At 43.6% G+C, this 26,737-nt stretch overlaps 1 protein-coding gene across 5 annotated transcripts in view; it reads left to right on the top strand.

Annotated features, from left to right (window-relative positions):
• CALN1 (calneuron 1) overlaps positions 1-26,737 on the top strand; it is a 625,091-nt gene that overhangs the window by 228,532 nt on the left and 369,822 nt on the right. For all 5 annotated transcript variants that reach the window (XM_053556329.1, XM_053556328.1, XM_053556330.1 and 2 more), the window contains exon 3: positions 20,654-20,797. In XM_053556329.1, the coding sequence (XP_053412304.1) occupies positions 20,654-20,797 (144 nt within the window). The remainder of the gene's footprint in view (positions 1-20,653; positions 20,798-26,737) is intronic.

Here is a 26,737-nt window from a genome sequence, read left to right as displayed (position 1 = left end):
GTTGATTTTATATACCATTTGGAATGTTTACATCAAACTGGTTAACATAGCCTTCACCTCACTTAATTAATTGAAATGTACCAGCCTAGTTTCAATTCTTGTTTACAAAGATCTTTTGTCATCTAGTTATTATTGTTTTAATTCCCTCTACTTTTTAATTTCTCAGAAGTGGGTTTTGGTATCTGGTGTGCTGTATAGTTATAATGTACTTTTTCCCAATTTCTTAACTGTATATTGAGTGCACCTTCTTTTTGCCAGTGGATTTGCCATGTGCTGCCTTTACCACATAGTTTACCTTCCTGATCCCCAAATCCACATGGACGTGGCTCCCAAGCCAGGTCACCTGCTCTTTAGAAGTTTGGAATGATATGTGTGCGTGTGTACGTGTGTGTGTGTGCGCATTGCCTGTGTTCTGGAGTAGTTGGCTTCCTCTCTTGTGACTTGCTTAGGAATAAGTGTGTGGGTAGAAGTCCTAAAGCAATTTTCCCTCTTTTCTGAGATCCCCTTTTTAATATCAAAGGGCTAGTAGGATGATGTGATTCTGCTTCAGCTGATTTCAGATTTGTTTCTCAGGTGGGAGTCAGCATGAGGCTTTGAAGATAGTCTTTTCAAAGGTGAAGACTTATTTTAACCAGCATGTTAAAACAAAATGAGAAAGTTGGCAATTTTAAGCAGGTAAATTACTTCCTATTGATAATGGGGATATTTATGCAGCCTGCAAGTGGAGAGCAATTTCTTTCATTTCCAGCATCTTTATCAATTATCGGGAAGGCCAAGTGGAGTGGGAAATAGTGCCCAGGGAACAAACAGGAGGACTGCTGTGCAGGAATTTGGGGAGCTACGGGAGAGAGTCGTTCTCTCGGCTTCCTGGAGCTGCTGTGAGTTAGTTTCAACAATTGCCTTTTCCTTTCCACAATTTACCCTTAAGTTGTCTTAAATTCCGTCTGGCTCTTTTTTTGCAGGCAGTGACTCCAGAGGCTATTCTATTTGTGAGAAAATTAGGAACACGACTCGGGCGTATTTAGGTGCGCCCTTGCACCTGAGGAGAGGAAGGGCAAGGTTGATACCAGCTAGAATTGAAAACAAAAAACAAAAAACCACACAACAGAAGGGGAATTCTTTTCTGGATTAGAACCAATTCCTCCAACTCCCACCATTTGTCATTTCGCCCTGAGTCTCAGGGCCATGAATTATTTGGCAGGTGACTTTATGAGAATTTTTTTGTTTCATGGGCTCAGCTGCTCAGGCAAAGTTTTCTGCATGCCACGGGATGTAAGAAATCCTTTTGGCCATGTTTTGGCCGTGTTTGGGGAGCTCTTTTGGTCTAAGATGCTACAACACGGATGAATTAGGAATGGCAAAGACAAGCTGAACAAGTGTGGACTGTCCTCTTACCCTGTGGGGTCACTGTTAACTGGTAAATAGCTGGTAAATAGGACACTGCCTGCTCATGCCTCCTCCGTAACCGAGGGCTGAGGTTGTTACCGGTGGGGGAGAAGGCAGGGGTAGCAGTGAGGTTGGGCCAGAGGTACACACCTGGGAGGTTTTTAAAAAATTAATTATTTTTTGGAGACAGAGTCTCACTCTGTCACCGTGGGTAGAGTGCTGTGGCATCATAGCTCACAGCAACCTCAAACTCTTGGGCTCAGGAGATCCTCTTGCCTCAGCCTCCTGAGCAGCTGGGACTATAGGCTCCTGCCACAACACTTGCCTAGTTTCTCTATTTTTAGTACAGATGAAGTCTTGCTCTTGCTCAGGCTGGTCCTGAAATCCTGAGCTCAGGCATTCCACCTGCCTCAGCCTTCCAGAGTGTTAGGATTACAGGCATGAGCCACCATACCTGGCTAATTTATTTATTTTTATTATGAGTTAATAAGAGGGTACATTATATTTAGGTTACATTATTTGTGTTTGTAAGGCAAAATCCGAAGTCTGGGTTGTAGTTGAGCCCTCACCCAGGAAATGTGCCATATATCCAGATGTACCAGATAGGTGGGAACTAATTGAGACCCTGCCCCCTTTCCCCCTTTCTTGAATTTAATTGTATTTTTATCTTGCATGGACCTGTAGCTGTCAGTCTGCTGTTTTCAGATTAGTACCAAGTACACGGGATGCTTGCTTTTCCATTCTTGAGATACTTAGGAGACTGTTTTCCCAACCCATCCAAGTAAGGAGATTTTAGACATGCAAAGACTGAATTTTCCACCCAGCAGGTGTTGTATAAGATGGGTAGGCCTAGTAGGGTTGCTCAAAGACCTTTCTGTATCCTTGGAGAATCTATTATAACATCCCCCCAGGCCTGCAAGGAGGATGGTTGCTCAGGGGCAGGTGCTATGCTGCTTTGATGGCAGTGAGTAAAAGCCAGTTACTCAGCATAGAAGATAAACACAAGGTGGTTTCCCTACAGGAGCATTGATGGAGGATGACATTGATTCAGGGAGACAGAGAAACAATGGGAGATGTCCTAGGACAAGCTGGAAGGCAGCTGAGGAAGAGTCCCAAGTGGTAAAGAGAAGGGTGTGTTCCAGGGAGTAACAGTGAGAGATATGTGTGTTCTGGAGGGCGGGGGCAGCGGGGAGGGCTTCTCCACGTTTTGGGTAAAGAACCATCACTCGGGAGTGAAATCGATTGAGCATACTAGGGTATGTGTTAAAAAACAGAGGAGGCAGAAAAGAAAGGAATAAGACAGAAAATAACAGTATTAGAGTACCACATCTGGAAAGGATGCAGAGTGTTTCAAGAAGGTTTGTTTGGTTCAGTAAAGCCAGAGCTGGACAGTGGTTAGAGAGGAACAAACTACCTTTTTTCAGGAACTGCTGCAGTGGTGGCGAGGAGATAGATCTCTGTGTAGAACTGGGCTCAGTTCTGATATGGCAGGAACAAGTGGGGTGTATAGCCAAGGAACAGGGTGGGGGTCAGTAGATGGAAAACTGCTAAGAGGAAAGGGGGCTAAGGGGGAATTCGATTAAACTTTTAACTGGGTGAGATTCTTGCAGCCGACAGGCCTGGGTGAGCAGGCATCGCGTGGGGGGTGGTGGGGGATGAGGAAGCTGATCCGATATGAGCATGGGGTGGGAGTTTCTCTCTTAACTGACTTAGCAGAGTTTTGCTCAAACTGGGCACTGTTGGCCTGGCAAGGACAAGGCTGCTTCCAGAAGAGGCTTAAATTTAGGATGAAGTTAGGTCGAGGAGAGAGTCTCTTTTCAGTTTGAAGAGATAACATATGAAGTTTAGAAGTTTGGACTCTGGGCCTGGGTTCAAATCACCACCCTGATGCTACCACATGACCTTGGGTCATAACCAATCCTACCCCACCCCCACCCCCCGCATGGGTTACCAAGGAGAGTATACGACTTTCTTGAATCCTGTCCTGTACTGACACTTCTCACTTAGCCTAGGTTGTCTAGGTTGTCAGGAAAAAATGGCTGTTTCCAGAATAATACTCTACAAGGGCCAGAGAAACCATCTGAGTCACAGCCACTGAGTTCCCCACCATTTCAAAGCAGCAGTTCATTGCCGAAGGATTCTCTGACCGTTCCCGCCGTGGGTTCAGTGTTGGTCTTTCCTTTTCCTGCGGAAAAAGATTCTCTGCTTGACCAAACTTGACTCAGCTTCTTGAACTTCTTCTTGTACCTATCTCTACACTTCCTTACGAAATCCAGTTTTAGCAAGAACCTTCCTAAGGCAGTTTGGCAAGAACCCCTCACCCTGGAGACCTGATCACTCTTGAAATCTGATCAGGGTCCTCATCCTCCACCATCCCCAAGGTAATATCTGGTCACTCGGGCACTGTCTTCAGCACGAATCCAGGTAGGTGAGTTTAGCAAGAATCTCCCTTAACCCTGATGTTTCCTCTTAGTTCAGGTTACATTATTTGTGACCCCCAGGCTGCTGCTGTATTCTGAGTTGAGCACAGTCTCTCTGTCCCACCACCAAATCTCATTGCCATGGTGATGGTCCTGAACAAATTCTTTCTCATTGGGCTTTAACAAGTGTATTTGAGTTGTTTGTTCCCTAGCTCTACTTGGGTGCTGTGTTTGCTAGGATGCCTTGGTATCCTGGAAGTTGGTCCTAGCCTGTACATTGTTGTCTGACACACGGTAGGGGCCAAAGCAGTATTTGTTGCACTGGATAGTTTAAAGATCAACTTAGCACTTAGCTTCTTGACAGGATTCAAGACCCTGGTTAAGGGGAAAAGGGGGACAGCCATACCCGAGAGACCTCCCTTCTCTCAATTCAGTTTATCTCCGGCTTCTTTCTGGAACTTGGATTTTGTTCTTCGGGCTTGCTTATCAATGCTACATGCACAAAATAATTTTGTTTTCTCAGATGCTGAGTATTTTTTGATCTCCAGGTAATAACTTTTGTAGTTTACGAACAGTGATTTAATTTTTCACCACCATGTATTGGGTGGTGCCTGTGGCTCAGTGGGTAGGGCACTGGCCCCATATACTGAGGATGGCAGGTTTGAATCCAGCCCTGGCCAAACTGCAACAAAAAATAGCCAGGCGTTGTGGTGGGCACCTGTAGTCTCAGCTAATCGGGAGGCTGAGGCAAGAGAATCACCTAAGCCCAGGAGTTGAAGGTTGCTGTGAGCTGTGGTGCCATGGCACTCTACCGAGACTAATAAAGTAAGACTCTGTCTCTAAAATAAAAAAAGAAGGAAAGAAAGAAAAATTAAGTGTATTGATTATTGCCGTGTTGTTTCTGGATAGATTCCACTCAATCTATTGCTTGCAGACTCATCCAGTATTGCCCCTTGTGCTGAATGGTGCAATTCCTGCTGTCTGTGTCTCACCATTGGCCTACTTTTCCCTGAGAAGGTGCTTGTTGCTGTGAGGGAAATGACTCCTTTTGGGAGGGGCTCTGGGAGTCTCACTTGTTGCTGTGTTTGCTGAACCACGAGAAATGATCCATCTCCTCTTAGAACAAGCTATGTAACACTGTGCCCTAGAAACAGTCCTGGCCGGGATTCAGGAGAGCAGCTTTCTCCTCCCTTCGAGCCCTTTCTTATTCCTTTTTAGAGGATCCTTTTTCCCCTCCACTGAGTCCTGGCCCCCCTATCTGGATTCACATGGTGCCTTGGACACGGGCATGGGTATTTTCTGGGCACCCTACGCTCAACATAGGGCCAACTCATGGTCCTGAGATCACCCTGCAGGTCTTTTCTGACATGATCTAAATTGTCTGTTTTCTGTGAAGCTTACTTTTGTAATCATCTGGATCTTGAACTTCAGAAACAAAAGCCTGAGAGCTAGCTAGATGAAAGTCTCTCCTAAGAGACTGGGTTTCTGTGCCTGGTGGTATAATCCATTCTGCCTTTTGGGGGGGCAATTTGGCAATATGTATTAAGCTCCTTAAAAATATTTCTGCCCTTTAACCCAGTAATTCCATTCCAAGGAAGTTGTTTCTAAGGACATGGCTGTGAAAGTACATGACAATTTGTGTATAATTATACACAGTGTACAGAGTAGCATTATTTACCCTTGAGAATTATCTTAAATGTCCCACATTAGGCGTTTGGTGAAATCAATCTTGCTGTAGATGTATAATGGAATATTATTTAGCCCTCAAAAATAGTGCTTTAGTCTGGGTGCAGTGGCTCATACCTGTAATCTCAGCACTCTGGGAGGCTGAGGTGGGAGGATCAATTGAGGCAGGAATTTGAGATGAGCCTGAGCAAGAGCAAGACCCCATCTTTACAAAATAGAAAAATTAGCCCGCATGGTGCCACATGTCTGTAGTCTTAGCTACTTGAGAGGCTGAGGCAGGAGGATGGCTTAAGCCCAGGAGTTTGAGGTTGCTGTGAGCTGTGATGATGCCACTGCACTCCAGCTCAGGCAACAGTCAGATCATGTGTCACACACACACAAAAAAGACTGTTTTAAAGTCTAGTTAACACTATGAAAGACTGAAAATAGTAGTGTGTTAAGTGAAAAAAAAAAAAAGAATGATAAAAAATAATGTGTTAAGTGAAAAAGGAAATCATTATCTTTCCAGAGGGGACAGCCCTGAGAATGTTGTCTCTTGTCCCTTTGTAGAAGGACCCTCCAGAGATTCTCACTCTCACACATTTTCAAATCTAATTCAACTGTTCTTTTAGCCCTACCGAGAGTATTCAGCGTCTCTGGCCAGGCTGAGCTTTCCTAGCTACTTCCTGTTCTAATTTGCTTAGAACTGGGGGATTTTCCATTAGTTTTAACCTACCTGGAATGCTAAAATCAATTCAGCTTTATCTGTCCGGGTACAAAATTTGGGGACAGATTAACTCTGCCCTTGTTCTTAAACCCTTAGAAGTGCCCCTACCTTTCCAACTGTGTGTGCCATTAAATTCTTATTGTACGCAGCCTGAGATCGTTATCTTTGTCAGCGGAATTTCACCACCTAGTAAGTAACTGAAATGCTCTTCTTTCAGAAGGGTAGCTAAGGAAGGCGTTGGCTTTAATTTTCAAATTAAAGATGTGATTTTGGCTAAGAAAGAAATTATTATTTTGCGTGACCTGAGATAGTCTTTGTCAGCAGAATTTCACCACCTTATAAGTTACTGAAATGCTATCCCTTCAGAATGTTACCAGCTAGGGAAGGAAGAATTACTTCTTAATTAAAAATGTGATCTTGGCTGTGAGGTAATGAAAAAGGGCCAGGATTGTGGCGTGCGGGGACTCCTGAGATACACAGTAGAGTCTGCCTGTCATCGAAGCCCTCAGCCTTAGGCACTGGGCTTGCGAATTGTTTCCCAGCATGGTCTCTTGCCAGCTCCCAGGGTTCATGGCAACCGGCCTGTAGGGCAAGATGGTGGCAGGTTCAGGTGAATCTGGATAGGAGCCCTGTTCAACTCTGGGTTCTCACCTTATGGCACAGATCCAGTGACTAGTCATAGGTTAATATCTGCAGTTAGTTAATGTGGAGGGAAGGACGGCCACCATTGCTTCCTTCTCTGAAAGGCCTTTCTGCCACCTTGACTGAAAGTCTCAGCCTCTCTCAGGCTCTAAGTCTCACCTTCCCCCCACTGTTTGCTATTTCATCCTTTTCTCCTTCCTCTGCTCTGTGTCTTTTTGTCCTCTCAGGTAGATTTTAAGTTCTTCAAGGGTCCACAATTCCTGTCTGCAATAAGATTCCATTTTGCCAAACTAACAACTCAGGAGGTGCCTCTGGGCTGAGATGGGCTCAGATGTGGCTCTGGCATATCCCTGTCCAGCCTTCTTACGGCTGAGCCTGGAGTAGAAGCCCAAAAAAGGAGTGTTGATTGAAATGGATACAGTCACACTCAAACCACAAAGCACCTAACGAGTGAGAATCGAGACTCCTTTCCCCACTTTAAAAGTGTGCCCAGAAGAAAAAAAAAAAAAAGCCAGGTTAATAAAAAAGGAGTTGTACAGAGTGGCAGAGTGTCCTCCCATCTCTGTGGCCTATCCTGGAGTCTCACAGTATTATATATTATATATGCTTACTATGTGGTTTATATTATATCACATGGACAATATGATGTCCCACAGTATTAAATGTGGGGACACTGCCACGATCCTGTCACATCCCCAGTTTCCTCCCCCAGCACACTTACCTTCTCCCTGAGGGCCGGTTCTTTGCTCTCTGAGGGTCTCCCGGGCGCCCTGTCCCCATCACCTCAGTGTTCCCTAATTATGGAAATCAATTGGTTGTATTTGTGGACTGGTAGATTATAATGAAATTAGATCTCATTCACACTAAAAGCCTCACTGGGATGAATCCAGCACTTCATATGCAATCGTAGACCTTCTCCCCCCCACCCCCATTTCACATGCTTGTTGTGTTTTCATCATCACCTGTTTCCACACTACAGCCAATTATTGCAACTGCTTACTAGAAGTGACCAGCTGGGCATCGCTCAGGCCCCTGTCTTCAGTGTGGTCAAAAGTTCCACTTCATTTCCCTATGTGATAGCTGCACTTGCTTCTGAATCCTCTCTCAGTTAATGTCATCACTGCTTTCCCATCACATCCCTGGGGATGTGAAATTGTCCTGAAATTCTCCTTCTTGCAAACCCAGACACCTGAGCCCTTCCTGAGCATCAGTCACTCTATCTCAGAAAAGTCTTTTCTATCTCACTCTATCTCTTGTCTTTCCCTTGCTGTCCTCAGCTCTAAGTGCATCAACTCCCCCTTAGACTTTGTGACATCTTGTAACCTATTGTTTTAGCCTTATATCCCTGATGCCTGAGCCCTTGACTTGAAAATCTAATCCTTTTTGTTTTTAAAAAACAAAATTGAAGCGCCTGAGGGCTTCCTGTGATCTATATTGGTAGTCACAAATTTTAACTATCAAAGGCCATGATGTAATTATTTTAGTCTTTATGGCCAAAGAGTCCCTATCACAGTGATTCCATTCTGTTGAGGTAGCACAGAAACAACAGACAACAGGCAACTGGAGCACAGTCATAAGGAAAAAAATGATTATGGTTGCATTCCAATAAAACTTTATTTATAAAAACGTGATGAGCCAGACTTGGCTACAGGCCAACCCCTGGCCTACAGAGGAGAGCTCAGAGGGGTCTGAAAGCCCTTTGCAGTCTTGCCTTGATGTACTTCTTCACTCTCATCTCATCACTTAATGTTTCTTATTTCTTCACTCACAAGGCAGCCAGTATTATAGATGTGCCTTTGTCTTGGAACATTCTCCCACTCTGCCTCCTTACCCTTCTTTCCATAGCCCTAAGATTCAAGCGATTAAAGTGTGACTTCCAACAACCCTTTTGCAGAGTTGTTCCTTCCATGGGATTGTGATACCCTTGTTATTGGACTTGTCATTCTTGCTTGTAAACATTTGGTCACCTCCCTATCTCTCTGACTATAATATAAGCTTCTTGCAGCCTGGAGAATCTCCTTTGCTATTCATCTATCCTAGCACAGTAACTGGCGTATAATAAGTAAATAGCAACTCTTTGTAGAACGAATGACTATATTAATCGTCTCTAAATATTCATTATTTTTGCTTTTCTTAGAGAAAGTGGAAACCCTTCTGAATATTTTTTTCATGGGCTCAGTCCCTACCTGATTATTTCCTTTGAATAAAGACCTCTAGTTCTGTCTCTTACATTTTCTGGTGTATTTTCACTGGCTTTTGGTAATTGCCTTTCCCAGCCTTTCTAAACTGCATCCCTCTCCAGTTTTGCAATGTCTACAAGATATGTTTCATCAAAATGCATATTCTTTGTTAATAGAGTCATCACTTTATGCAGTTGAAACACACATTCTTCCTAAACATACGTTTCTGGGGAGAATTAACAGATTTTATATCTAACAAGAATGGGGATGGGAAACATTGTTGTCCTTCATTATTGATTTGTGGTTGCAAATCGGTACTACACATTTCAGTGATCCTTCAAAGCCAGAACATTAGCCATATTGACTCTGGCTGGTGTCTGCCCTTCATCTGATTCCTGAGAAATGTGTCTATTCCCTGTGATCGTGGTATCTTTGCTATCTTTTCTGCCTAAGCTGGATATATCCTTAGGCAGACTGGTTCTCTGAGGATACTGGGTCCAGATGCAGGTGGTACCAGTGGTGGCTGTGGATGTATTTTTTTAAGAAAAAAAGAGATACTGGCATATGAGAAATAAACCTCTTGGACTCTAGAACAGGATTCTTTCTTTCCAAAGGCTTGCTTGGCTCAAGATCTGCATCACTTTAGGGAAGAAAGGCTGAGATCCCTGTGGGAATGTGGATGGTGATTCTGGGCAATTCCATGTGTATACAGTGACTGCATATCCTTTTCAGAAGACGTGTCTTACCACGTGTCTTTTCATACTCCACACAATGACTGTTGGATGGGTTCCTATCGCTGTTATACATGCCCCCTTCGAGGCCCACAAAGGCATCTTGGAGGTTGTTTAAATGCCAGCGAGTGCCCCATTTGCACATGTTGCTTGAGATTGAAAAGGAAAATTTAATTACAGACCAAAAGCACAGCATGCTCGTGTAACTCAAAAGCACAAAGGATGCTAGCTCTAAGAGGGCATAAATTCCGGTGAAAAGCACACAGCGTTATGGGTTGTTCTCAAAAACTTGATCTGTGGTCCCCACTGCTCAAGGATGGGAAAGTGACCAGAGCCCACTTACGCTGGGAGCGTCCTCCTGCAGCCAGCGGCAGAGGGATCCTGCCTGCTCCAGCAGCCTGGCTGGTTTTACGGGCATATTTCTCACACCCTGTTCTGCTATTAAAAATAAAGTGAGGCACACATCACATGGCTCTCTCAGACTGAAAGACCCATTTCCTTCTAATAAGCCTCTGGTTTGCCTGGGCTTCCCCTACTCTAGAAAGATTAAATCTCCGGAGGCTCCCATTATGGATTTCTAGTTTTGTACTTTTTCTTTTTTTACCCCTCTCTGCTGTTTTGAAAGAGAACGAAGTTAGTGGGCTTTGTCTGCTTGTGCAGACATACACATATAAATTCTCTGCCTGGGAGCCAGGAGCAGATATTCCCTACAAACAGAGAAGGACAGCGTTGTCCTACTTACCCGCAGGCCACGGAAAATAGAGCTCTGAGCTGCTAGGTGCCTGCCTGGCCAGGGCAGGGCTGGAGGAGGCCTGGCTGATAAACTGCAGCCAGAGCAAACCGAGGACATTCAAGGCCTGGAAGGAGCAGGCCAATTCTGCAGGGACCCCCGTCGAAGGCCTGACTTGCTAAATCCAGTAGCCCAAGTATGAGGCAACTGTCTCTGGTAGTAGCTGAATAGGGGTTGTAAGGCTCAGCTGCCAAAATCCCATTTCCAGGCCATTTCTCAACACCCCCATCTAAGCTCTGCTGGTAAGGGGAAGTGTAAGGACCCAAGTTGAAGTTCACTAGCTCTGGGGCATGTAGGGAGAACACAGGAAGAAGGCCAGGCCCTATGAACAGAAGTGGACCACCCTGTCTGATCATATCAACAGCCCAGAGAGTTCAGGATTCAGTCAGAAGGGATGAGAGGGAGAGGTGTTTTCACCTGTTGCATGGTCTGACTGGCCCCAGTGTAAAACCCTACTACAGTGGCTGGAAGGAGATCCAGCTGCACCCACTGAGGGAAATGAGGCTGAGAGGTCTCAGGCAGAGCTGGCATGTTTGCCTGGCGGGCTGATTCCCACTTCAAGAGGAATTACCCCCACCCTCTGCATTCTCCTGACCTCCGCCTCTGGGGATCTGGGCTCAGGCCGAAGGAGCTCTGTTCTATATCCCAGTGTCCTTGAGCAATGTGCACCGTGACCTCCAGCTGAGCAGTGGCTCTTTTAGCTCTATTCAGGCCACCTGCAATTTGGTAAGAAAACATATGGCTGTTGTAGGTAATCTTGAGCATATTTTTGTTAATGAGAAAAGCCTAAAAATGCAGACAGACTCCTTGATTCAGAATTTGGACTGGACTAAAATCTTTTTCTGTATCATTAGTGGAAAAGGTGGTGAATGGCAGATTAATAGGGTATGTAAGAGAACACAGTCTTCCTGTTCTTCTTTTAAACACTTTACGATGTCCAGGGATCTGCAGAAAGGAGGGCCAGAGGACCTGAAGGGTCCTTGAGACCAACCCAGCTCATTTCACACATGAGCAGAACGAGGCCTCGGGGTTTGGCTGCAGACCTAATTAGCTAATGCACCTGGCTAGGAGCTGGGGGTCCTGCTCACAAGCTGATCTCTCTGCTGGAGCCCACATTCAGCCCCAGAAAGCATGCAGCGTGCTGGATTCGTATTGATAATGACTTTGCTATTAATATACGATCCTTATCTGTTCAGACTCATTTCCACTGAAAAGCTATCTGTCTAGTGTTTCTCTTACAGTGTGTGGGTAAGAAACATTTAAAGATGAAAGAAGTATAGGTGGGGGAGTAACAGCTTCCTTGCATCTGGGCACCATGAGTCTGGGGAGATAGGACTCCAGGCATCTCTGGCTGGTGGGATCTGCCTATCATCAACCCTGTGAGGATATAGGGAGTCAGCGAGAGACTTCTGGACCCCAAGAGGAGGACTAAAACAGTGGAAAACCGGCAAGTGGTCGCATGTGTTCAATCCGTCTAAACCTGCCCACAACTGTAAGTTCAGTACCAGCAAGACTGCAAACCAGAAAGGCCTTACCTGTGAACTGTTTTGGTGTCTTTGGACTTGGCACTCAGTTGAGCTGCCTTGAGGAGAGCCTGAGCGGGAGTGCAGAGAACTTTGGCCATTGTCTAAGGCCCCAGTCTGAGCCCCTCAGCCAGACGGAGCTAATAGTGTTTGGCTGTGGATCACAGGGAGCCATTGTGAACGATCTGCCCAGGCAAGCTCCTCCGTCAGGGTCGCAGAGCTAGAATTGGGTGGGAGCTGGTAACCCAGCGACCAAGTAGCCTAAGGGTGGGGTCTGAGCCACCTTGCAGCCCTAACCCTCAGGGGCAGAGTGAGACCAGTTTTGGCACACTGGGTAAGTGGATAGCCACTTCAGCAGTGATTCCAGCGACAAGCACTTTCCTGGGAAAGCTTCTGCTCAGCAAGTTTACAAGTTCAAAGTGCCATTTAAGTGGGCTGAAGAGAGATTTAGGGTGTCTACCTGCTGGGGTTTGAGAAATCAGCAGCCTCCAGTTGTATCAGAACTGTGATTAACATCTCATACCCCAGAAGACCACGTGTTGCCCAGACAATATTCAATAACATATACATACTGCTTTGTGTTTGGTTGTGGTTTTTTTTTTTTTTTTTTTTGGTTTGGTTGTTTTTTTTTTTGTTTATTTTGATGTTGTTGATGTTTTGTTTTTTAATTTCAACCTTTTCCATACAGATCCTTTTTCTTTCTCAATTTTTCTAGTTTAATTATAGTTTCCCATTGCTGCCTTTTTCAATAACTAGAACTTCATTTTTGCTAGTGTTTCTACTGCTATTATTTGGTTTTTCACCCAATTTTATCCCATAAAGTTTTCTGTTTGCTTGTTTTGGTTTGATTTATAGCATTTTTGTCTTTCCTCTCTACTTGGTGGAGGTGGGGTACTGTATCTGATCAGGTTAGCAAAGAGCTGCTGACCTCAAGGGAACCACCCAACTGGGCACCCCCAGAAGGTGGGGTTTTATTAAGGTGTGTCAAAGTACCCTACTGTACACCTATATTGCGCTGTCTCCCTCTTTCTGTGCCTCTCTTCTTTTTGTCAATATTCCTTCTACCCACGCGCTCTCTTTTCTCTATTTTTCTTTTTTTTCTATCACTCGGTCCTCCTTTCTTTCATCCCTTTTTTGCTCTTCAACCTTCTCACCCTTCTGGTCCTGTAACCCTTAGTCCACAGGCACAAGACCTTAAAGAGCAAGAGGAAGTGAAAGGAAAATTAGGGCAAGGAAACAGATAAAAGAAATCACTCATGAGGAAGAATCAGCAGAAAACTCCAGGCAACATAAAGAACCAGTCCAGAACAACCCCGCAAGGGACCATGAGGTAGCTAATGCAGATGATTCCATCTATAAAGAAATGTTAGGAATGGCAGAAAGGGAATTTAGAATACACATGTCGAAAACAATGAAAGAAATGATGGAAACAATGAAGGAAACTGCTAATAAAGTGGAAAATAACCAAAAGGAAATCCAAAAACAGAATCAAATAAGAGATGAACGATATGAAGAATATAAAAAGGATATAGCAGAGCTGAAGGAAATGAAACAATTAGGGAACTTAAAGATGCAATGGAAAGTATCAGCAACAGGTTAGACCATGCAGAAGAAAGAATTTCAGAGGTAGAAGAAAAAGTTCTTGAGATAACTCAGATAGTAAAAGAGGCAGAAAAGAAGAGAGAGAAAGCAGAACGTTCACTGTCAGAATTATGGGACTTTATGAAGCGTTCCGACATACGAGTTATAGGAATTCCAGAAGGGGAAGAAGAATGCCCCAGAGGAATGGAAGCCATACTAGAGAATATTATAAAAGAAAATTTCCTAAATATCACCAAAGATTCTGACACACTGCTTTCAGAGGGATATCGGACCCCAGGTCACCTCAACTCTAACCGAGCTTCTCCAAGACACATTGTGATGAACCTGTCCAAAGTCAAGACAAAAGAAAAGATTCTGCAAGCTGCCAGGAGTAAGCGCCAGTTGACCTACAGGGGCAAATCCATCAGAGTGACCGCAGACTTCTCTAATGAAACTTTCCAAGCAAGAAGACAATGGTCATCTACCTTTAATCTACTTAAACAGAACAATTTCCAGCCCAGAATTCTGTACCCTGCTAAGCTAAGCTTCAAAATTGATGGAGAAATCAAATCATTTACAGATATACAAACATTGAGGAAATTCGCCACAACAAGACCAGCTCTACAGGAAATACTTCAACCTGTTCTGCACACTGACCACCACAATGGATCAGCAGCAAAGTGAGAACTCAGAAATTAAAGGACAGAACCTAACCTCCACACTGATTCAAAAGATAAAACTAAGCAATGGACTCTCACCAAATAAGACGAATAGAATACTACCACACTTATCAATTATTTCAATAAATGTTAATGGCTTGAATTCCCCACTGAAGAGACATAGATTGGCTGACTGGATTAAAAAACACAAGCCATCCATTTGCTGTCTGCAAGAAACACACCTGGCTTCAAAAGACAAATTAAAGCTCCGAGTCAAGGGTTGGAAGGCAATTTTTCAGGCACATGGAATTCAGAAGAAAAGAGGAGTTGCAATCTTATTTTCAGATACATGTGGATTTAAAGCAACTAAAGTCAAAACAGACAAAGATGATCACTTTATATTGGTCAAGGGAAAAATACAACAAGAAGACGTTTCAATTCTAAATATTTATGCACCCAATTTAAATGCTCCCAGATTCTTGAAACAGACCTTACTCAGTCTGAGCAATATGATATCTGATAATACCATAATAACAGGGGACTTTAACACTCCTCTTACAGAGATGGACAGATCCTCTAAACAGAAATTAAACAAAGATATCAGAGATTTAAATGAGACCCTAGAACAACTGTGCTTGATAGACGCATATAAAACACTGCACCCCAAAGATAAAGAATATACATTCTTCTCATCACCCCATGGAACATTCTCCAAAATTGATCATATCCTGGGACACAAAACAAATATCAACAGAATCAAAAGAATTGAAATTTTACCTTGTATCTTCTCAGACCATAAGGCACTAAAGGTGGAACTCAACTCTAACAAAAATGCTCGACCCCCCCAAAGGCATGGAAATTAAACAATCTTCTGTTGAATAACAGGTGGGTGAAGGAAGAAATAAAACAGGAAATCATTAACTTCCTTGAGCATAACAACAATGAAGACACAAGCTACCAAAACCTGTGGGATACTGCAAAAGCAGTTTGGAGAGGAAAATTCATTGCTTTAGATGCCTACATTCGAAAAACAGAAAGAGAGCGCATCAACAATCTCACAGGAGAGAGATTGTTGGATGGAATTGGAACAGAAGAACAATCTAAGTCTAAACTCAGTAGAAGAAATGAAATATCCAAAATCAAATCAGAGATCAATGAAATTGAAAACAAAAGAATCATTCAGAAAATTAATGAAACAAGGAGTTGGTTTTTTGAAAAAATTAATAAAGTAGATAAACCATTGGCCAGACTAACGAGGAATAGAAAAATAAAATCTCTAGTATCCTCAATCAGAAATGATAAAGGGGAAATAACAACTGATCCCACAGAGATATAAGAGATCAGCTCTGAATACTACCAGAAACTCTATGCCCAGAAATTTGACAATGTGAAGGAAATGGATAAATATTTGGAATCACACCCTCTCCCTAGACTCAGCCAGGAAGAAATAGAGCTCCTGAACAGACCAATTTCAAGCACCGAGATCAAAGAAACAATAAAAAATCTTCCAACCAAAAATAGCCTGGTCCAGATGGCTTCACTCCAGAATTCTATCAAACCTTCAAGGAAGAGCTTATTCCTGTACTGCAGAAATTATTCCAAAAAATTGAGGAAGAAGGAATCTTCCCCAACACATTCTATGAAGCAAACACCAACCTGATACCAAAACCAGGAAAAGACCCAAACAAAAAGGAGAATTTCAGACCAATCTCATTCATGAATATAGATGCAAAAATCCTCAACAAAATCCTATCCAATAGATTACAGCTTATCATCAAAAAAGTCATTCATCATGATCAAGTAGGCTTCATCCCAGGGGTGCAAGGCTGGTTTAACATACAGAAGTCCATAAACGTTATCCACCATATTAACAGAGGCAAAAATAAAGATCACATGATCCTCTCAATAGATGCAGAAAAAGCATTTGATAAAATCCAGCATCCTTTTCTAATTAGAACACTGAAGAGTATAGGCATAGGTGGCACATTTCTAAAACTGATTGAAGCTATCTATGACAAACCCACGGCCAATATTTTACTGAATGGAGTAAAACTGAAAGCTTTTCCTCATAGAACTGGAACCAGACAAGGTTGTCCTCTGTCACCTTTACTATTCAACATAGTGCTGGAATTTCTAGTCAATACAATCAGGCAAGACAAGGAAATAAAGGGAATCCAAATGGGAGCAGAGGAGGTCAAACTCTCCCTCTTTGCTGACGACATGATCTTATACTTAGAGAACCCCAAAGACTCAACCACAAGACTCCTAGAAGTCATCAAAAAATACAGTAATGTTTCAGGATATAAAATCAATGTCCACAAGTCAGTAGCCTTTGTATACACCAATAACAGTCAAGATGAGAAGCTAATTAAGGACACAACTCCGTTCACCATAGTTTCAAAGAAAATGAAATACCTAGGAATATACCTAACGAAGGAGGTGAAGGACCTCTATAAAGAAAACTATGAAATCCTCAGAAAGGAAATAGAGGATATTAACAAATGGAAGAACATACCATGCTCATGGATGGGAAGAATCAACATTGTTAAAATGTCTATACTTCCCAAAGCAATCTACCTATTCAATGCCATTCCTATCAAAATACCAACATCGTACTTTCAAGATTTGGAAAAAATGATTCTGCGTTTTGTATGGAACCGGAAAAAACCCCATATAGCTAAGGCAGTTCTTAGTAATAAAAATAAAGCTGGGGGCATCAGCATAGCAGATTTTAGTCTGTACTACAAAGCCATAGTGCTGAAGACAGCATGGTACTGGCACAAAAACAGAGACATAGACATTTGGAATCGAATTGGAAACCAAGAAATGAAACTAACATCTTACAACCACCTAATCTTCGATAAACGAAACAAGAACATACCTTGGGGGAAAGACTCCCTATTCAATAAATGGTGTTGGGAGAACTGGATGTCTACATGTAAAAGACTGAAACTGGACCCACACCTTTCCTCACTCACAAAAATTGATTCAAGATGGATAAAGGACTTAAAATAAGGCATGAAACAATAAAAATCCTCAAAGAAAGCATAGGAAAAACACTGGGAGATATTGGCCTGGAGAAAGACTTCATGAAGAAGACTGCCATGGCAATTGCAACAACAACAAAAATAAACAAATGGGACTTCATCAAACTGAAAAGCTTCTGTACAGCTAAGGAGACAATAACCAAAGCAAAGAGACAACCTACACAATGGGAAAGGATATTTGCATATTTTCAATCAGACAAAAGCTTGATAACTAGGATCTATAGAGAACTCAATCCACATGAAAAAAGCCAACAATCCCATATATCAATGGGCAAGAGACATGAATAGAACTTTCTCTAAAGATGACAGACGAATGGCTAACAAACACATGAAAAAATGTTCATCATCTCTATATATTAGAGAAATGCAAATCAAAACAACCCTGAGATATCATCTAACCCCAGTGAGAATGGCCCACATCACAAAATCTCAAAACTGCAGATGCTGGCGTGGATGTGGAGAGAAGGGAACGCTTTTACACTGCTGGTGGGACTGCAAACTAGTACAACCTTTCTGAAAGGAGGTATGGAGAAACCTCAAAGCACTCAAGCTAGACCTCCCATTTGATCCTGCAATCCCATTACTGGGTATCTACCGAGAAGGAAAAAAATCCTTCTATCTTAAGGACACTTGTCCTAGACTGTTTATTGCAGCTCAATTTACAATCACCAATATGTGGAAACAGTCTAAATGCCCACCAACCCAGGAATGGATTAACAAGCTGTGGTATATGTATACCATGGAATACTATTCAGCCATTAAAAAAAATGGAGACTTTACATCCTTCGTATTAACCTGGATGGAAGTGGAAGACATTATTCTTAGTAAAGCATCACAAGAATGGAGAAGCATGAATCCTATGTACTCAATTTTGATATGAGGACAATTAATGACAATTAAGGTTATGTGGGGGGATAGCAGAAAGCGGGACGGAGGGAGGGGGTGGGGCCTTGGTGTGTGTCACACTTTATGAGGGCAAGACATGATTGCAAGAGGGACTTTACCTAACAATTGCAATCAGTGTAACCTGGCTTATTGTACCGTCAATGAATCCCCAACAATAAAAAAAAAAAAAAAGAAGAAGTATAGGCGGGACCAAGCGCGGTGGCTCTAGCCTGCAATTCTAGCACTCTGGGAGGCCAAGGTGGGAGGATCCCTTGAGCTCAGGAGTTCAAGACCAGCCTGAGCAAGAGCAAGATCCCCGTGTCTACTAGAAATAGAAAAACTTAGGCATGGTGCTGGGCACCTGTAGTTCCAGACTATTTACGAGGCTGAGGCAGGAGGATCACTTGAGCCCGGGGGTTTGAGGTTGCTGTGAGCTAGGCTGAGGCATGGCACTCTAGCCTGGGAGACAGAGCAAGACTCTCTGTCTTAAGAAAAAAAAGTATAGGAGTAGCTTACAGTTCAGAGGAGAAGCCAATCATGGTGCTTGTAGATCAGTGGTTCTCAACCTTCCTAACGCCACAGTGTATTTTCGTTGTTAAAAAGGGGTTGGGACCCACAGGTTGAGAACTGCTGTTCTGGATGGAGTGTGCCAGATGTCATGTGAAAGGAACAAAGAATCTGTTGAACAATCAATAGGAAGAGAGAGAACTTGGCTATAGCAAGCAGAAACACTTTCATGGAGTTATATATAGCCCCTGACTTGGACTTAAAGGATGCATATATAATTTTGGCAGGGAAAGAGGAAGGGAATATGTTTTAGGTGAAAGTATAGTAATCTGAAAAAGAGTCTTCCTCCCCCCAGAACCAGTTAGGTTGGTGAAAGGGTTTTGAAGATGTGATTAAATGAAGGATCTCGAAATGGGGAGATTATCTTGTTTTTTCTGGGTGGCCCCAAAGTGCCAACACAAGTGTCCTTGTAGGAGGGAGGCAGAGGGAGATTACAGATAGAAGAGGAGAAGGCAGACATTGAAGTGGTGCGGCCGCAAGCCAGGGAATGCTGGCAGCCAGGAGAAGCTGCGAGAGGCAAAGAATGGCTTATCCCTGAGAGCCTGCAGAAGGAGCCCCGCTCTGCTGTCACCTTGATTTTTATCTAGTGATACTGAGTTTAGAATTCTGGCCTCTTGACTGCGAAAAAATAAATTTCTGTTGTTTTATGTCACCAGGTTAATGGCCATGTGTTATGTAATAGCAGCCAAAAGGAAAGAGCAAAGCTTGTTTGGGAAAGGGTGTGTAGTTCTAGGTGGTGCCAAGAGCACGGTCAGCTGTTTAGTGAGGTCATAAGTAAATGGGTCAGACCGTTACAGCCAGGTGTCTTGTAAGAGTTTTACCATCCTGATTAGAGCGTAGGGCAGAGGATGAGAACCACGATGCCCCGTGGGTCATTTTTATTTTTCTATAATTATTAGTATTGTGCTCCTTGCCTAATAGGAAGTCAATACTTGTGGCACAGCAAGGTGAGTAATGGCAGCTGCCTTATCTGAGCCATTGCTGGGTTTACTGATGAACAGTCGAAGCTGCTCTAGGTCTGGTGTTTTCAGATACGATTGATGGACCTCTCATCTTCAAGCTGTGACCTCGAATTCCCTGTGCCATCATCTCAGGCAAATGCTCAGCCAACCCAGGACTAACAGCCACAGTGGCTGTGGAGGAGGGGGGTCTGAGTAGAATTCAGAGCAGCTCTAGTTTGGGGTGAGAGGCCGGGGGATCGCCTGCCTGTGAAATGGCCCTTGTTGATAACAGAGTTGACTTCTCTGCCAGCCTGAGACAAAGTGATTAAAGATCTCTTTTGAGCTTTCATGGCACTCTTATTGATCTGAGGTTGTTTATGTTCATAAAACACCTGTAAATTAGGGGAATGAAATAAAAACAGCAGGATACTTAATTTCTGTCCTCCTATGAGGTTGAAAAGCTTTCTGCACGGCTCCTGCAGCAGCAGGGAACTGAAGTATGTCTGCAGAGGAGAATCTCATTCTCCTTTCCTCCTAAGGGCCAGAGTTAAGAGGCAGTTTTCTGCTCACAGCTAAAACCTACTCCTTATCTTTGCTCAGAAAGTGTCCTTGGCTGACCTCACTTTCTGCTGGGACCGCCACCTCTGCGTATGCCTGGTACAGGTTTCAGGATGCTTAGGGGCCGCCCTGCTTTCTGCATATACTCCCCTCCCCTCCATTTCCTTTTTCTTCTTTCTTCTTTTTTTTTTTTCCTTTCTTTTCCTTGTTCTTCTTTTGGCCTCTTATTTTTTAACATCTCACTATTTGTAAAGCAGCTTAAGAGTTATCACTCAGTAGATGATCACCAATAATGTCAGTGCAATAAACCTAGCTGTGTGACCATTAGACTTTCTTTGCTTTTCCTTTTAGAAATCCGAGAAGCCTTTCGGGTTCTGGACCGAGATGGGAACGGCTTCATCTCCAAGCAGGAGCTGGGAATGGCCATGCGCTCTTTGGGGTACATGCCTAGCGAGGTGGAGCTGGCCATCATTATGCAGCGCCTGGACATGGATGGTAAGACCTGGAGGGCCAGTTCTCTCCCAAGATGCAGCCCCATTTTGGATATGTGAGTCAAAAAACTTGGGTCCATGTCTTGGTTTTCACTGGGGGAATGGAATCTATACTAAATTAAGTATAATCATTCATTTTCGAATGATTTTCCATAGAGCTCTAGGATCCCACAGAGGTGGTTTTGGGGTCTCTAGAGGATAAGAATGAAGATGGAGGCCCTGATGGCAGAGCAGTTAGGGCACCTCTTCCCCCTTGCCTTTTATTAAAAAACAAACAAAACTCCCCCAAAGCAGCAGCTTCCTAGCACTCTGGGAAACTGAAGTGAGTGGATTACTTGAGCTTAGGAGTTCAAGATCAGCCTGAGCAAGAGCGAGCCCCCATCTCTAAAAAGCTGTGCATTGTGGCAGGCACCTAGAGTCCCAGCTACTCAGGAGGATGAGGCAGGAGGGTGGCTTGAGCCCAGGAGTTGGAGGTTGCTGTGAACTATGATGCCACAACACTGTAGTCTGGGGCAACAGGGAGAGACTCTGTTTCCAAAAAAAAAAAAATTAATTCATTAAAAACAGCTTTATTGTGATAGTCGTGACATACTATAAAGGTCACTCATTGAAAGTGTGCAATTCAGTGGCTTTTAGTAAATTCAGAGGTTTGTGCCACCAGTGCCTCGATCAATTTTAGAATCACTCCATAAAGAAACCCTGCAACTCTTAGCTGTCATTTCCCACCCTCTCTATCCCCTCAAGCCTTAGGCAACCACTAATCTACTTTTTGTCTCTATAGAGATGTCTCTTCTGGACTTTTCACGCAAATGGAATCATATAATATACGACCCTTTGTGGCTGGCTTCTCCCACTTAGTACGTTTTCAAGGTTCTCCCGTTGGACCATGTTTTACCCCTTTGTTTCCTTTTATGGCCAAATCATATTCCACTGTGTAGACATAACAGCTTCTTTTATGTCAGTTGTTTACATACTGAATTTCTACACTGGGGAAAGGGGTTTCATGGCTTATAAAAAGTTATGAGAATTGACAGCATTTGATAAGTTTTAAGGGTCTTTCCTGCTCTAAAACCCGGTGATCATTCTGACATTTGGATTCTAAAGGTCTAGGAAAGAGGCTTCTTATTTTGTTTTGTCAATACCACACTCTCAACTTTCTGAAAAGCAACTTGATTCCAGGCTTTGGGGTCCAGGGTGGTGCGTTTTGGCACTCTCAATTTGAACATGAAGTACAGACCCAGTAATAGGAACTAGAGGAGACAAGTAGAACGGCCCTTTGGAAGACTAGACCAAGGTCATGATGGGGAGATATTTGCTTGGCCTTCAGCCTAGTCACGAGAGCATGATTCTCTCCTGTTATCTTGCTGGACTTGTGGGGAGGATGGTAATAAGGGTGACCATATGGTGAATGAACCCCAGTGCCAAACACCAAGTGCAGCTGTAGACGTTTATTTTCTGGTTCAGGATAGAGATGTTCTATCCGGGGTATTCAGTTGTATGAACAGTGCCAGCTCGGCCTCTAACTCTGACTGATTGTGACTCACCATGTCTTTGCAGGCCTGATTTGACCTTGCTCTGTATTTCAGAGATATTTCTGAAAAGCTAGAGCAAAGCACATATTTCATAGCAAAACTCTCTTCCATTGACTTCCATCATCATCTTGGAGATACATTTACAGGAAAAAAGTTTCCTTCTTAAAATAGTAAAAATCTAGATTTGGGGTTTTTGATTCTTCTTATACAACTGCTAAAATAAAACCCAGTCAAATGGACTAAATGAAGTGGAATTAGCAACTTTCAGGAAAACGAGCTGGACTATTGTGGAGACTTATTCCTTATAGTTGTTCCTAGTTATGTCTGGAGGTTGTTCCAATATTTGGGGGAAGTTATTTCTGTAATACTTGAGGGTCTTTATCAAAGTTCATCTTTGTTCTTCATATATTCATTCATGGACCCCAGAGCTTGTGGGGGAATGTTTACCATACTGCAAATCCTCCCCGATCCCATGTTTCCTGTGATAACATTTGAAGAGCTCCGTAGGACCCAGGCAGGAGTTCCGCTGGGATGTGGTTTAAGATATTTCAGCTTTCACCAGTTTATTTGCAATCATCATACTCAGCTACCAATGCTGACAGCAGAACTTACAAGCAAGTCTTGTAGAGAATTTCTGTTAGTTCCTTTAACAAAAGCCCAAGTCATCAGCTATTTCACGGTGACCTATCAGGTAAAAACACATTTATTTATTTCTGAAGTGTGGTTTCCTTGAAGTTTTAGTGCCTACCAAAGATTTATCACAAAATGTATGAAAATAATGCTGTACTCTAGGCAAAAGGAATTGCCTACAAAATTTATAAAATCCCTAAGTGTGAAAAGAGGTAAGTGAAAAATGCCCAGTCTGAGGTTGAAATTCGTTTCTATAAAAGTGTTTTGTAAAAGATGCCAATAAGGGAAATTTTTCAGATAGCAGGTCCGGAGAGGGCTGGATCGACTTTTTTCCAGTGTCCTTTTCTTAATGGGGGCTTTGAGCTGCTCTGTTAGAAAAAAAAAAAAAAAAAATCAGGTCCTAATTATATCCTTCCTTTCTCACTTCTGTAACTGGGGATACTCCACAGAGATTTGGGCCTTCCTAATTAGGTTTCTCTTTGGCGTGGAACATGTGAAATGGCAGAGAATTTTATGGGGATGATGCCAAAAATAAAAAAAGAGTATTTGGGGCAGGCTGGGGATTCTTAGCTATAAGGGGCCAGGACCCACTGGTACCCAGCAGCAGTGGGAGAGGAGACCTCAGTGTCCCCATTCACTCCCAGCTGGTCATGATTAGGAGCAGGTCTGGCCCACACACTGATCTTCTCTTTCTGGGGTTCCTGCAAGTTTCTCTGACAGTGAAGTCATATGTTGGCACGAGGCCCAGTTGGACTAAGCCTGAGTTTGTCTGTGCAACCCCAGTTGACACATGAGGTTTTCATTAGGTAGCTTTGGGAGAGGGCTGCCTTGCTGGTTTATACACGTAACAGTCGCCTCCGTGGATGAGGGATCTCGCCTGGATTTCCTGTGCACAGATCCATCCAGATAGTTACAGAGGACAGAATAGAAGGCAGGCAGGAAGGCTTGGGATTGCTGTGTGTGGGACAATGTTGAGACTGTGTGTGTGTGCCAAGTGGGTTGAGCTACTACTCAGAGTTAAATAAACAAAAACCCCAAACTTCTGCCCAGTTCCTAGCAGGAGTGGGGAACCTGCAGCCTTAAGGCTTCTACATCCTTGCATTTGGCCTTATGACTGAATCTAAATTTTTCAGAACAATTTCTTTCTGTACAGCAGAGAAAGATGACGATTCTCTTGCTTCCTTTGGTGCTTAAAACCATCTTGAAATCAGAAGGCTACAGATGCCCCCCAACCCTTGGCCCATTACTGCAAAGGTTCTTTTTTTTTTTTGAGACAGAGTCTTACTGTGTCGCCCTTAGTAGAGTGCCATGGTGTCACAGCTCATACTAACCTCAAACTCTTGGGCTTAAGCAATTCTCTTGCCTCAGCCTCCCAAGTAGCTGGGACTATAGGCGCCTGCCACAGTGCCTGGCTATTTTTTTTTTTTTTTATTGTAGTTGTCGTTGTTTGGCAGGCCTGGGCTGGGTTCGAACCCACCAGTTCCAGTCTATGTGGCTGGCATCCTAGCCACTGAGCTGCAGGCACTGAACCTGCAAAGGTTCTTTATTGCAAATTTAACTCAGTTCTTCATTCCCTCTTCTGTAACCCTTTCATCAGCCTCTGTAGGTAAAGTGGTTTGTAAACTAGCACCAGTTGGGGACCAGGGTGCACCTTTCCCAGGTGCTTTTTGCCAGTATTTCTCCATCAGCTCCAGTTTGGGAAACCTGCACCTCTTTTCCATGTGGCTCCTATACACATTTAAGCCCAGTTCCCAGGGAATTCATTCATTGCATGCCAGGAATTGACTTCTCTCCCATGCATATTAGTTAGATACCTACCTTAGAAGAATTGATTTAAAAAGTTACTCAAAAAGTTATCCACAAAGCTGAATTCTTTCATAGAAGCAGATTGAGAATGGCTCAGGCATGCTGCCTTTGCTCCCCTCAGCTCGGTGGTCACCAGTGCTGCTGCTTGGGCCGTGCACAGCTTCTTGCACCATTTGCCATGGAATAAGGACTTTGTGTCTTCAGGACCCAAGGGATATTTGTGACTACTTTCTGCATTTACAGTGGTTTCCATAACTGCACTACTACAGTCATCTGGAGTGAATCCAGATGGCTTTGCAAATAGTTTCCTGAAGCAGCTGAACCAGGAAACTATGGCATGGGCCCCGTTCACATTCCCCAGTGCTCTCACACCTCCATGCACAGAGAGAACAAAGGTCCTTCTTTTTCTTTTTTGCAGTTTTTGGCTGGGGCTGGGTTTGAACCCACCACCTCTGGCATATGGGGCTGGCGCCTTATTCCTTTGAGCCTCAGGGGCCACCCCAAAGGTCCTGCTCCAGTTGTTTTAACAGCTGGAGACCTTGCCCTCTTCCTCCTTTATTTGCCTTCTGCTCCTCAAAGATGTAGAATCTCATGCAGTTCTAACAGATTCTTTGGAGTTGTGAAATTCATTCTGATTTCTTAACACACTTGTCATTTTGTTTTGTTTTGTTTCTTCAGGTTCACCCCTGCCTGGATGGTAAATTTAATTCAGTTCAGATCAATTTAAAAAGGATTTATCTGGTCTCCATTATGTATAAACTTGCTTGTTTTTATGGTTGACAAGATTCACTTTTGGTTCATTTTGAGACAAACAGCTGAGCTGTGTAAGAACAAAATCATAGCCAGAGTCACAGGAAAGGATAATTGGCGGTGTCCCCAGTGTCAGCCTGTGTGCCTATGGAGTCCCTCCTGTGTTACCCATTCATTAAGAGTACCCATCTTGTGCTGATGAGTCGTAGTAATGTGACTTTTTTTTTTTGTTTTCATTTGTGGTCTCTTATAAGACAGAGTTCATGCTAAGCAATGCTCATTTCCACTTCTCCTTCAAACACTTCTGTGTCCTGAGCTGAATGTTCTCGAGCTTGGCTTAGGTCTATTTTGTGAGACATAACACACACTTCTTTCCTGCGTGAAGTGGAACTAGCTGGGGAGAGGGGAAAGCAGGTGGGCACTTTAGCCGGAAGCAGAGATTCCAAACCTGAGTGCACATCAGGAACACCTAGGGAGGGTGTGGAAGAGCAAAACCAAAAACAGACTGTAGAATCACAATCCCCAAGGCTAGAGCCTGGGAGCCTGTATCCTTCAACAAAATCACATCCAGTTGTGTAGAAATCTGTGGACACAATAGAGGATATTTGGTTATCCAGGCGCAGTGGCTCACACCTGTAATCCCAGCACTCTGGGAGGCCAAGGCAGGTAGATTGCTTGAACACAGGAGTTTGAGACCAGCCTGAGCAAGAGCAAGACCTCATCTGTACTAAAAATAGAGACACTAGCCAGGTCGTATGGCGGGCACCTGTAGAACCAGCTACTTAGGAGGCTGAGGCAAGAGGATTGCTCGAGCCCAAGAGTTTGAGGTTGCTGTGAGCTGTGACCCCATGGCACTCTACCCAGGGTGACAGAGTGAGACTCTGTCCCAAAAAATAAATGAACGAATGAATGAGTAAATAAATAAATAAAAACTCTTTGGCTACAGAGAGGTTATCAAGCCTGTGGATGTTTGTATGAGCAAGAAGGTCTGAGTAGAATGTAAATGGCTGAGAGGCCATACGGAGCTTTTCCTTCAAGAACCTGATGACAGAGGTGGACAGTCTGTCCTTAGGGGCTCAGTCACCTCTGCCTGAAGCAGGTGGCCCCCAGCATGGTCGCACATGTTGGGGCCTCCACATGTGGGCCAGGTACCAGCAGAATCGGCATCACCTGGGACCTTGTCCAAAATGCTCCATCTCGGGCCCCTCTCCAGTCCTGCTGCATCA

Source organism: Nycticebus coucang, chromosome 12 (assembly GCF_027406575.1).
Source record: "Nycticebus coucang isolate mNycCou1 chromosome 12, mNycCou1.pri, whole genome shotgun sequence".
In the NCBI taxonomy this organism is placed as follows: domain Eukaryota; kingdom Metazoa; phylum Chordata; class Mammalia; order Primates; family Lorisidae; genus Nycticebus; species Nycticebus coucang.
Note: the sequence above shows the minus strand (reverse complement) of the source record. Positions and strands in the feature narration are given on the sequence as shown.